We start from the raw sequence: 13,760 nt of genomic DNA, 5'->3' as shown, positions 1-13,760 counted from the left end.
CTCTTAATGTCCAGCCACAATGTGTTGCATCAAATTTGATGCAAGTGGATTCTGCCGCACACTGCCACATTGAATTTATGAAAGCCGTCCGTAACAAGCCATACGACAACAGGTTTATTTTAGCTATTATAATCCGTTTTTTTTTTTCATCCTATTTTCGATGAGGTAAATTGTAGCTGTCACGTGGTACCACAAATTTGGTCGGACTGCAAAAACTGCCAGGCTACGGTGAGACCGACCAAGCCATACGTCAACAGGTTTATTTTAGGTATTATAATCCGTTTGTTACATTCTATTTTTCGATGAGGTAAATTGTAGCTCTCACGTGGTACCACAAAATTGGTCGGACACAGGAACCTGCCAACACAGGATTTGGCCGACCACTTTTTTAGGGTTCCGTACCCAAAGGGTAAAACGGGACCCTATTACTAAGACTTCGCTGTCCGTCCGTCCGTCCGTCCGTCCGTCCGTCCGTCCGTCTGTCACCAGGCTGTATCTCACGAACCGTGATAGCTAGACAGTTGAAATTTTCACAGATGATGTATTTCTTTTGCCGCTATAACAACAAATACTAAAAACAGAATAAAATAAAGATTTAAATGGGGCTCCCATACAACAAACGTGATTTTTGACCAAAGTTAAGCAACGTCGGGAGTGGTCAGTATTTGGATGGGTGACCGTTTTTTTTTTGCTTTCTTTTTGTTTTTTTTTTTTGCATTATGGTACGGAACCCTTCGTGCGCGAGTCCGACTCGCACTTGCCCGGTTTTTTTTTACTGTCCTCAAAGGCAGCTATCGTACCATACACGTTTCATATGATTTTTCGATAAAAAAATTTTTGATGATTTTTTTATAAATTTGGTCGGACTGCAAAAACTGCCAGGTTAAGGTGAGGCCGACCAAGACATACGTCAACAGGCTTATTTTAGCTATTATAATCCGTTTGTTTCATTCTATTTTTCGATGAGGTAAATTGTAGCTCTCACGTGGTACCACAAAATTGGTCGGACACAGGAACCTGCCAACACAGGATTTGACCAACCACTTTTTTTTTACTGTCCTCAAAGGCAGCTATCGTACCATACAAGTTTCATACGATTTTTCGATAAAAAATTTTTGATGTTTTTTTTATAAATTTGGTCGGACTGCAAAAACTGCCAGGTTAAGGTGAGGCCGACCAAGACATACGTCAACAGGCTTATTTTAGCTATTATAATCCGTTTGTTTCATTCTATTTTTCGATGAGGTAAAATTGTAGCTCTCACGTGGTACCACAAAATTGGTCGGACACAGGAACCTGCCAACACAGGATTTGGCCGACCACTTTTTTTTTACTGTCCTCAAAGGCAGCCATCGTACCATACCAGTTTCATACGATTTTTCGATAAAAAATGTTTGATGATTTTTTTATAAATTTGGTCGGACTGCAAAAACTGCCAGGTTAAGGTGAGGCCGACCAAGACATACGTCAACAGGCTTATTTTAGCTATTATAATCCGTTTGTTTCATTCTATTTTTCGATGAAGTAAATTGTAGCTCTCACGTGACCCAATAAATCTGGTCGGACTGCAAAAACTGCCAGGCTAAGGTGAGGCCGACCAATTTTTTTTTACTGTCCTCAAGGTCAGGTATCCTACCATACAAGTTTCATTCTATTTTTCGATGAGGTTTTTTTTGATGAATTTTTGTCCAACGTTTTTGCCATTTGTACAAAATCTGCCAGGTTAAGCCTAGGCCGACCAAGTGCGTTGGAAGCTACTAAATGTCAGGTACCTCTACAGGGTAGGTATATTCTATTTTTTGATGAGGTTTGTTTCATGCAGCCGGCCACCGGACTAGAATGACAGGAAGAGTGTGAGCGGAGGCATCATTCTACATGGAGCAAACCCCATATCCTGGTTCTCCAAGAAGCAGTCCTGTGTTGCCCTGAGCACTGCCGAATCGGAATACATTTCAGCAGCAGCTACAGCGCAAGAGATGGTGAACATCAAAGGTTTAAGCGAACACCTAGGACTTAGTAGTAAAGCTACTCTATTCGTTGATAATATTGGAGCTATTTCTATGTCAAAAAGTTATGAAAATTCAAAGCGAACCAAGCATATTGACATTAGGGCTCATTTCCTTAAAGATCTTGTGGAAAAGAACATCATCAACATAGAGTATGTACACACAAATGGAAATTTAGCTGATTTAATGACAAAAAGTTTATGTAAAGAAAAATTTAATTATTTTGTCAACCAATTCTTATGCTAATATAGTCCAGTCAATGGATACTTAGTCCAGTTGATGGATATTTTCTTTGATAACTAGATTAAATAGTATCTTATGTTAATGTTATATTAATTAATGGTAATGTTATCTGACCATCATTTAAGTGTCAATTAACATTGTCATAATATTTCAAAATGCTTTTAGTAAGCAGTATACTAAATAATTAATTTTATTTTAATTATTTTTAAAGTGAAAATGTCTCATTAATTTAAAGCTGTTTTAGCAAAAGCTTACTAAAACGCAAATTTATTTTATTAATATAAACTTAAATTATAATTTTAATTTAAGTGGTTTTCAGTATGAAGTGTACTATGTAGCAAATTTAATTTTAATTCAAAGTTAAATTTGAGGAGGAGTGTTGAGATTGTCTTTGGTTAGTCTATGAACAAACAAATGAGCATTGACACACGTCACTCGCCCCGCTTTCTGAAAAATATGTAAAACATTAAACATGTAATTCTTGTGTTTTAATATAAAATAAAATAATCTATGTGCGGAGTCATACGTTCTTTAAATTAAAAAGCCCATAAACCTCAACACGGTCAGCCTCCTCGTTACCCATGATGCCAACATGAGAAGGTATCCACTGTACAATCACTTCCCTATTTAGTGTACGAAGTTTGTTGATGGATTCAAGGATGGTGTAGGCTATCGGATCGATATATAACATGATTAAAATCGACTTTTCACATCCCTAAAAGAGCACACATATACGCTTTTACGCACACATACACAGCCTGGGCGCATCAAAAAAGGCAACACTTGATTTGAAGTCCATCTTGTCAACAGTATGGTTGTCCTTTTTTGACAAACATTTTGGCATTTTTAAAAGAGCGAGGAGAGAGAAATGATACTAGTTGCTGCGCCGTGAAAGAGAACAGAAAACGTTGGGCCCTTGGTAGGACTAGTAGGAGTAACAGCGAAAGCGCTATTATTGTTTGTCCTTGTCACAGTCTCACATTTTTTTTATTCCCCACCGTAAATTTAGTGTGGATTATGGGGGGAACAAATAAATTCGACCAATCATAGTGTCGCATTGCGTATGTTTTGTCCCTCACGGAGGCACGCGTATGCCACGTCTATAGGATCCTACCATCTATGGATTCGACACATTTATTTTAGCAAGCAACACTGAATGTTAGACGTCAAGAATTTTTCTTCGCGTTTTGCGTATTTATTGGCGCAGTGCAGAATCAAAACAAAATTATATAAGCAATAGAACTCGATGATATCTCTATTGTTTTTGCCGTAATCGTCGTTGTTTTGTTTTATTATGCCTAATGGACGGACAGTGTTGTTGCTGCGGCGTTTGTCGACAGGGGACAACAGATTGAAGAGTATCAACTTGAATCAAAACACTACCAAGGAGCCGCATATTGTGAACCCGGTGTGCTCTCATCGCGATATAAATTTGTCGAAAAGGTACGTGATTGGGTAGTAAATGCATAATTTTAAACAAATATGCGTTTCTTTATGCATATTTGGCTTTCTGTGGCAGACTAAAAATAGACTGCAGGAAAACAGTTTTGACCTTGTTTAAAATGTTTACATGTTATGATAGCGATACTATGTGTGAGCTTAGTTAGGAAAGAGAAAGGCGCTTGCATTATTAATATGTAATCAGGTTCATGTCATCGTAAAAACGTTATGCAAGCTTAACCTTGAGTGCTAAACTTACAATATTTTGTATTGAATTAATGACTTTATCAAAATGTGCTCTATCATGTTTTTTTATGTTTCACTTTAAAAGGATTATCCATTTATAGCTTTTTGAGTTTAGGTACTGCAGATATCCAGAGCACAACATAACACATTATGGACTATGTAACTAGATGTATGTACAGTCGCCATCAAATATATTGGAGCGGCCAAGGTGTTCACAAATATCTGAACACTCCTCTATTGCCAAGGCGTTAGAGTGAGTGTTCATATATTTTTGAGCACCTCAGCCACTTCAATAGATCTCATTGCAACTGTTCCTATTAATTTATAAGTAAACCAGCAACCTGTTCTGGCTTCTTATGGGGAAACCTTATCAAATTGTACCCCTGAACCTTCCTCAAGAATCACTTATATTGATAGGTGAAAACCAATTAATTAACCATTTAATGGTTTTTGAGTTTATCACAAACATACAGACAGACAGAACATGCGGTGGGAACTCAGTTTTATAAGATGTAGTGATTTTAGATCAAGTATAATAATAATAATAAGCTTTACGATGGCGCATCAGGTGCCCATCTAACGAGTGGCGAGTCATCGCTTGCCTCGATAACTTGTGCAAGCAATGTTATGGCAGGTGTCCGGACCTCTTTGCAATAGTCCAGTCTTTTTTCCATCCAAACTTAAACCATAGACCAGTACTCTGTCCATATTCTTTACAATAGTTTCCAATGCCTGCTGAAACCGGTTCACGGGTATCTATTGATGTATCCGTGAATGGGTTCCAGCACGTGTTCTACATGACATCAAACTTCTCCAAACGGCCTCTACGTGTTGGATCCATATCCCCACGCACGCCTTATAAATGACCGGGCTCAAAAGACCCGAGAGTTTTGAAACGGAGATACAAATAATAATAATAAATATAACAAATATTAGGGGACATCTTACACAGATCAACCTAGCCCCAAACTAAGCAAAGCTTGTACTATGGCTGCTAGGCGACGATATACCTACTTATATAGATAAATACATACTTATATACATAGTATGTTTAAGTATAAAATAAGTACATCAAATCACTAATCTTATCAAACTACAAAGTGAAAGTGCATGTATAATAATTTATGCTCCTTATCACAGTCATGTCAAAACAATGACTCAAGCTTTAATTTTGTATCAGTTTTATAATAAATTAAACATATTTGAACTGTTCAATGTATGGAAGACCAATTACAAGCTCTTTTGTCACTTTTAAAACTTTGCGTTTGTACTAGAGATGGGCCAATCCCATTTACAGAAGTTTAGTGGAGCAGAGCCCTACCTTTCTGTGTCTGAGCGAAGTATGTAAACAAATAAGAAAGGTTTTGCCCTATAACGGTCTTCCCAATCAAAAATTCTAAAATGATTATGACGCCATATGAAAGTCTAATTCATACATTTTTCCTTACAGAATCTCTACATTCGGTCAAAACAATCAGCTTCCAGTTGTTTCCCCTCAACTCACAAGAAGCTTCAGTGACAACATAATAAAAATGACCACACCAACCACTGAATCCAATCCCATTGAAGTGCCAAAACATACCAATGCTCTTGTGTCCGAGAAGTCTCCATATTTGCTTCAGCATGCTCACAACCCAGTGCAATGGTACCCATGGTCCCAGGAAGCATTTGACAAAGCCAAGAAAGAAAACAAACTCATCTTCCTGTCTATAGGATACTCCACTTGCCATTGGTGCCATGTGATGGAGAAAGAATCATTCGAAAATGAAGAAGTTGCCAAAATTATGAATGAAAACTATATCAATATTAAGGTGGATCGTGAGGAAAGGCCAGATATAGACAGAGTTTATATGCTGTTTATAACAGCTACCACTGGCAGTGGCGGCTGGCCCATGTCTGTATTCCTCACTCCTGACTTGCTGCCAGTCACCGGAGGAACATATTTCCCTCCTGAAAACAAGTATGGTCGCCCTGGCTTTAAAACTATTCTTTTGTCACTTGCTAAAAAGTGGAAAGAAAATACTGAGCAATTCAAACAGGCAGGCGTTGCTATAATGGATGCTCTTCAAAACTTATCCAAACGTGATCCTGAATTGTCGCCATCCGTACCTGGGGAAGCGACATGGAACAAGTGTGTGCAGAAATACATTGCTAACTTTGAACCCCATTTTGGTGGATTCGGTATGGCTCCAAAATTTCCGAATTGTTCAATTTTCAACTTCCTCTTTCACTTCTATGCTCGAGATAAATCAAATCGTGTAGGAAAGCAATGCTTAGAGATGTGCTTGCACACCCTAACTAAGATTGCCAAGGGTGGTATCCATGATCACATCTCTAGTGGATTTGCTCGATACTCTGTTGACAATGACTGGCATGTGCCCCATTTTGAAAAGATGTTGTATGACCAGGCACAACTCGCATGCGCTTATACGGATGCTTATCTTGCGACTAAAGACGAATTTTACGCTGATGTCGTTCGTGATATAATTAAATACGTGAATAGAGATCTGAGACATGTACAAGGCGGTTTTTATAGTGCTGAGGATGCTGATTCTTATCCAGTGCATGGGGCTCCTCATAAGAAGGAAGGAGCATTTTGTGTTTGGGAATATATAGAAATTGAGTCACTCCTTATTGAGAAAACTATCAATGATATACCTTACATGGATATTTTCTGTCACTACTTCAGTGTCGAAGAAGATGGCAATATTTCACCAGACAGTGATCCTCATGGAGAACTCAAAGGGAAGAACATGTTTATTGTTTATGGCAGTAAAGAAGACACTGCTAAAAAGTTTGGATTGTCTATGGAGCAGTTTAATCAAGTGATTAAGGAATGTACTGAGATCTTGTATGAGGCCCGTCAAGAGAGACCGAGGCCACATCTTGACAGCAAAATGCTGTGCTCATGGAACGGCCTGATGATCTCTGGTTTGGCTCAAGCCGGACAAGGTTTGGGAGAAAAGGAATATGTTGAAGATGCTATTAAAACTGCAAATTTCATTAAAAAGTACTTATATGATCCAGAAAGTAAGAAATTGCTTCATTCTTGCTACAGGGCAGATGATGGATCAGTTGCTCAGATGTAAGTACAAATATCCCACTTGCGTTCCTAATGTTGTAGTAAACTGTTGAACGAGGATCTAATGAGGATGATGAAAAGGCACTATAATGTTTTAGATGATTTAATTTGTTAATTTCCAACCTGCGTTTGTCTTTAATTAAGCTCAATATGTCTCTTTAGAAACTCTGCTTTGCTAGAAATAATAACCGTAACACTAGCAGATGCAAAATAGTGTTATATAAAGTGACCTACACGAGTTTTACAACAGAAGAATGCTACCTATGTTGTTGGTGATTCCCAGTTGACTCCTCAGACCTCAGGTGACTGTTAAGTGAAAACTGAAGAGAATGTTCCCACTTTTATTTATTGTTCTACAAATTTGTCTCTTCAAGTGCGAAGTCCCCCATAGTCGTAATTTTCTGGCAGTCATTCAAAATCTGGTGCTCGAAAGATAAATCTTCATTAACTTTCAGAGAAAGACCGATCGAAGGATTCTTAGACGACTACGCGTTTCTGGTGAAAGGTCTCCTGGACCTGTATGAAGCATCACTGGACCTCTGCTGGCTGAACTGGGCGCGCGAGCTGCAGAAGAAACAGGATGAATTGTTCTGGGATGAGGCGAACGGCGGGTACTTTAGCACTTCGGAGGGAGATGAGAGTGTTGTGCTGAGACTGAAAGAAGGTGAGGCTTTTAAACATAAACGTATATAAAATGACATCAAAGCAATAAAAGAAGAAAGAAGAGGAATTGTGTCATGTAATACTCTAAAGATTACTCTAAATTCAGATGGCACAACTGATGTTTCAGATTAAGACACCTGTCAAAATGCTGTTTGCATGGCAAGATATTTTTCTTTATTGCATATTAACTGTTGGAAATAAAAGCTTAATTAAGCAAAGCAAGAAAACTCCATTGAAACATCAAAAATATAAATATAATTAGTATTTAACCAATTTAAAGTTAAATATTAATATTGAAAGTTAATATCGCTCGATATTTGTGATCCATTACGATAATCGTGGAAGCTTACTGTGACCTGTGCCATTGTCCGGCAAACAGCGGCAAGTAACATTAACCTTTTGGACGCCAATGACCGATATATCCGCACCGCAGGTCCAACGCCAAAGACCGATTCGGAATCGGTCACGGACCATAGAGCAACATAGACCTACGTGCATAAGCATAAAGTTCAATTTCAGTTTTGACACTTCGGTGACGTGGCGTCCTAATGATAGCTTTTGTGTTTGACACGGCGTCGAAAAGGTTAATAAACTATTTAAAACGCTATATTTTATAATTTCCAGACCACGACGGCGCCGAGCCCTGTGGCAACAGCGTCGCCTGCCACAACCTGCAGCGTCTCGCCGCCTATGCCGACAAGAGCACCGCTTCGGAAGGCGGCGACAAAGAGCGCGATATGGCCAGGCGACTACTTACGACGTTCGCGCATAGACTGACCAACTCGCCTACAGCTCTGCCGGAGATGATGTCTGCTCTCATGTTTTACAATGATTCACCAACACAGGTAAATTAGTCTGTATGATTGTAAGGTTTCCAATGGTAAGTATCTAAGGTCTACAACAGTAAGAGCGCTGCTTCGGAAGGCGGCGACAAAGACCGTGATATGGCCAGGCGATTACTTACGGCGTTCGCGCATAAATTGACCAACTCGCCTACAGCTCTGTCAGAGATGATATCTGCTCTCATGTTTTATAACGACTCGCCAACGCAGGTACCTAATGCTCTTTGTAATTAGATTTATGGGCCGTAACCACAACAGTAAGAGCAGCGAAGGCGGAGACTGGGAGCGCGACATGGTCAGGCGATTACTTGTGGCGTTTATTTATTTATTTATTTATTTATTTAAACTTTATTGCACAAAATACAAATAAAATGTACAAATGGCGGACTTAATGCCTAAAGGCATTCTCTACCAGTCAACCATAGGGCTAAACAGAGATGTAATAAAAATGGTGCAAGAAGAAGAGTAAGAGAATTCAATTAGGAACTATTGCAAACAACTGAAAAACATAATAAACTACATATACAATACACAGATAAAAATAATAAAATATATACAATGAATATACTACTACATAATTCTCACATACATACTAATATATTACGCATAGACTGACCAACTCGCCTACAGCTCTGCCAGAGATGATGTCTGCTCTCATGTTTTACAATGATTCACCCACCAAGTACCTGATACTTACATTTATTGTCCCTATTCTTCTTGTAATAAGGTTTATTATAACTGTAAGAGCGCTGTGGACGATCGCGACAATAAAGCGACATGGCCAGGCGATTACTTGGGGCGTTTGCGCATAGACTCACCAACTCGCTTAAGGCTCCGCCCGAGACGATATCTGCACGTATATAACGACTCGCCACCTCAGCTACATTTGTAGATTTTATGCTCCTTATAAAAAGGCTTATCCATGGTTACTTCAATAGTTAGAGTAGATAAGACGGCGAAACTACTCATGGCGTTCGCGCACAGACTGATCAATTCGCCTACATCTCTACTTATTGGTTATTACGAAAAATATGATACAAATTTTCAAAAGTGAGCGACGAGTTCTTTACTTTGTTATCAGCAAGAAATCGGTGAATTTCACTTAAAACCTGAAATTCAAGCCTGTCCAATAGCCTAAATGCGCCGTCTTTGCATATTTATAATCCATGAATCACTAAAAAAACGGTAATTCAGAAGTGTGTGATTCCAGGTGCTGATAGCCGGCGGCTGCTCGGACCCGCGCACGCTGGAGCTGGTGCGAGTGGTCCGCTCGCGGCTGCTGCCCGGCCGCGTGCTGGCCGTGGCCGACCCCGCCGCCGACTCGCCCGCCGGTATGTCCGACATACGTGAGTGTCCGCTACTGCTGCACACTCACTGTCTCCCTGATTCACTACTTCACTTGGCATGTCTTTTTTTTGTTATACACATTTACACAGATCGACCCAGTCCCACAGTAAGCTCAATAAGGCTTGGGGTATTAAACGACGATATATATGTGAATATATTTTTATATAAAATATATATTTAAAATAAAAAATATATATTTTTATTTAATATAAATTTTATTTTATTTGAATAATAAAATAAATTATATAAATACATACTCATACTCATACTCAGTTATTTATAATATTATTACATATTACACGTCACAATTTTATTTACATAAGATAGATTACTACAGTTTATGGTTACACATTAGATTATTATTACAGTTTCGGTTAGTGTCAAATTGTTAAATATGTCAATTAATTTTACAATATACCTTATACGAGTATACATAAAAAATGTAATTAAATTTGATACATTAAATGTTATGTTGAATGTAAATTGAATCATAATAATAAATTGTAGAATTCATTCAGGCTATAAAAAGCGTGGGAGAGGAACCATTTTTTTAATTCCCGCGTAAATGAGTTCGAACTTAAATACATAGACTCTTGGGCGTGGGGTGCCGAAAACTGCTTAGGCGTTGGACTTCTTAAAATCTTTTAAATTGAGTTACCTACATATCTAGAGTCAGACCGCGAAAAGTCTGCAGCGATTTTGATAGCCCACGCAGTGCAAGTATCATTTTAAACGTCAAACTTCTATGAAATTATGACACTTGCACTGCATGGGCTATCAAATCCGCTGCAGACTATTCTTGGTCCGACTCTATTTATACACATAGACAACGCTTTAAGACAAATATTTCACCACTGGCGTAGTGAATAACAAGTGCAGAATAGCCGATATAATATAGTCGCATATGTGTCTCAGTGGCGGTACTTCCATACAAGCCCAAAAGCCGGGCTTGCCTTAGTTGCCTTACCGAAATTACGTAGTGATAAGATCAATAATCAATATAGATTATTTTTAAACCGCGCGCCAAATTAAATATTAGTATTATTAAATTCAAGCAACAGCGCGCGGACCGCGGCGCCAGCGTGTTGCAAATTTTTTCCGTGGGGGCGACTCGTCCGCGCGAAAGAAATCAGGCGTAGAATGTTCTAGCTATCCTGCTCGCACTCGTTGGCTTGCAACCGGGCTTGCTTTTTCGTCGCACTCTAGACGCTCTTAGCCTACAAACCGCCTTAGAACGATGTAACTATTTGTTGGTATGTATAGCAATTTTATAAGGCGATTTAAGCCTGGCTTTTGGTGTGAAGTTAGCTGCATAAGTTTGCACGGGCACGCGTTTACTTCAAGTGTATTATTATTTAGTCTAGTCTGAAGTAACGAAAGGCCGAAAGCATAATTTATTTAAGTGAATTTGAATTAAGTAGTGAATGTGGATATGTTGGTTTGTTGTGCCGTTTATAAGTGTAAACAATTGATGAAGTTGTTCCTTGTGACGGTATGAGATGCGTCCACATAATATTACTCAACGAAGGCAAGGTAAAATCGTTAAACTTTGTAGAAAAACGGGATATCATGTCAGCGCCAAAACCAACACCCGACTTGTGTATTCTCAGAAAAGTCAGTCGCATTAAGAGAAAATTTTGTACAGCCGTTTACAAAACACAAGGATTGTTGGTTTACTCCAATTAAGGCGTAATTAGAGTAACAGAGAAAGAAGGTAGGCCCTCTGATATGTTTGTAAAATTCTATCTAGTAGTTATAGTAGTACCTAGTATGCCCTGTGCGCTTTGATAGCTCGCCGCAATACTTACGCTAGCAAATTCATTCATTCTTCATGTTCAAAGTGAGATTGGTCATTTATTACGAAAACATATCTTTTGGCTTGCTTTACCCCGAAACCGTAGGCACGCCACTGATGTGTCTGCTGTAGGATGGGTGACTAAGAAATAAATAGAGGGGCCAATTTCTAGAATAATATATAACCTACTAATTTTGGGACCAATGCAGTGACTCATACAAAATGATAGCATGTGGACTATCGTTCAAGAAATGTGTCCCTTGTAGGTACGAATAACGCGGCCCTGTGCAGCGCTGCCTCTTAAATATGAAATGTATCTACTATATGAGGTTCAAATTCTTACTCCTCTTGTAAACCACGCTCCGCCTCCAGCCATTTAATATGTAAGTAGAATACAAATGTGGGTATTATGTTTCAGTGCTGTCCCGCATCAGACCAGTGGGTGACACGCCCACGGCCTACGTGTGCCGGCGCTACGCTTGCTCGCTGCCCGTCACCGACGTCAAACAGCTCGAGACATTGTTGGATGAGCAGCCAGCCACTAACTAACCGCCTCACTCATATTACATACCGTTTCTGTCTTGCGTAGCGGAATCAAAATCGAATTTTGGAACCATTGAACCAACAACCAGTGGGGAGACACTCCTGACTTCGGACGAACTCGGTTCCGTTCGGCTCAGCATTGCTCCGAGCAATTATTAGGGTTGGCACCACTTGACTTGATAAGATAATCACTTGAATTTTGACAACCCTAAATAGCCGAAAGGGATTAGGATTTAGGGAGCCATATATTAGAAAGGGATAGCATGATTCGACCCTGAACCGCTGTCTAACTTCGGGTTTGTAGGAAGTGTCCGTTCTGTACGGTAGTACTATTATTTCTTCTACTCAAGATTCCACGCTGGAAACCCTTGTTACGATCGTGATTCCATTCAGGAATCTTTTACTACGCTTTTTGGAGTGAAGAGAACTCCCTGGGAGAAAGTCTTAATTTTGTTATTTTGTCTTATAATTCGCTATCAAACGGTTTACAAAGCAGACCGGCAAACACGAACCTTTAACGAACAGTTGACCAGACCCAGTGGTATGTCCACTCGATTGTTCTGGCGCGCTCGGCTCATGACTGCTCCGAGCAGTCATTAACCATTTGAACGCCTCGCTTATTTTATATAATATAACTCACCATCGTAAATCTTACTGGAATACATTAAGCCGTAATCGGCGGTCAAAGGGAACAACCATTTCTATTAAAGGAATCAAAATTGAATGTTGTGCCAACGATTGAAGCGTAGGGCGCCTTACGACCCGCGGGTGACTGTCCAATATTCCGACACTATAATCAATAAAAACATACATATGTGATTTTGTTGCATCTGAATCACAACTTTACTAGAGGCACTATGTAAATTGACAATAAAACCTGATAATATTGTAGCTTTTGAAAAAACTTAAATTGTTAAAAATATCGTACCTAATTGTAATGCTTATCATGTTCAAATTGTTATGAAGGTCGAAAATACTAGGAAGTAATATATAAAAAAAAAAAAAAAAAAATATACCTATTAATTTTTTTAAGTCGAATTAACAAGGTAACTTCCACGAAAAAGATCTACCTAAATTTAATAAATTGGAAAATACTCTTTATGCTTTTAAAGGACAGTTCAAAATCGAACGGCATGAGTCCATCCTAAAATTTAAAGGAGGATTCATGCAATATGATATACTTATAATAAATTAATAACGAAAATAATAATAACCTATTTCTACATCTAAAATGTGATTTACGTATTATGTTCTTTATGCCATTTTCTTTGTTTTTTTTTATTGAAGTATTTTTTTTCATTCCTCGAATATAATTGTGTTAAAAGCATAATATTAATCGTATTCGATTATGTTTAATTCAAATATATATAGCGATCTAGCTCTCTTTGTGTCAAAATCTCTTTAAATTGGTACATATCTAAGTACTTATTTGATTAAAAAATCAAGTTCTTGAAGGCAGTATCGCATCTCAGTCAATTAAAAGATGTATTTAAGGTACTAACAAGACATTTACAAGTTTTTTTTAAATACCTATGTAGTGATATCAGGGGCCC

General features: G+C 38.5%; 1 protein-coding gene across 2 annotated transcripts; it reads left to right on the top strand.

Moving 5' to 3' along the window:
• The first annotated feature begins 3,423 nt into the window (after nucleotides 1-3,423).
• LOC134791656 (spermatogenesis-associated protein 20) lies at nucleotides 3,424-13,727 on the top strand. Of its 2 annotated transcripts, none has more exons than XM_063762739.1 (6): nucleotides 3,424-3,692; nucleotides 5,386-7,020; nucleotides 7,473-7,681; nucleotides 8,305-8,525; nucleotides 9,733-9,853; nucleotides 12,083-13,727. In XM_063762739.1, exons 1-6 carry the CDS (start codon nucleotides 3,544-3,546, stop codon nucleotides 12,211-12,213), a joined length of 2,466 nt encoding a protein of 821 aa, XP_063618809.1. In that variant the 5' UTR covers nucleotides 3,424-3,543; the 3' UTR covers nucleotides 12,214-13,727. The 2 variants fall into 2 exon arrangements, with proteins under 2 accessions (XP_063618809.1, XP_063618808.1); XM_063762738.1 differs by having other exon boundaries at nucleotides 9,733-9,868.
• Nucleotides 13,728-13,760: the final 33 nt, after the last annotated feature.

Source organism: Cydia splendana, chromosome 6 (genome assembly GCF_910591565.1).
Source record: "Cydia splendana chromosome 6, ilCydSple1.2, whole genome shotgun sequence".
Taxonomy (NCBI): Eukaryota; Metazoa; Arthropoda; class Insecta; order Lepidoptera; family Tortricidae; genus Cydia; species Cydia splendana.
The sequence above is the reverse complement of the archived record's forward strand: the minus strand, read 5'-3'. Positions and strand labels throughout refer to the sequence as shown.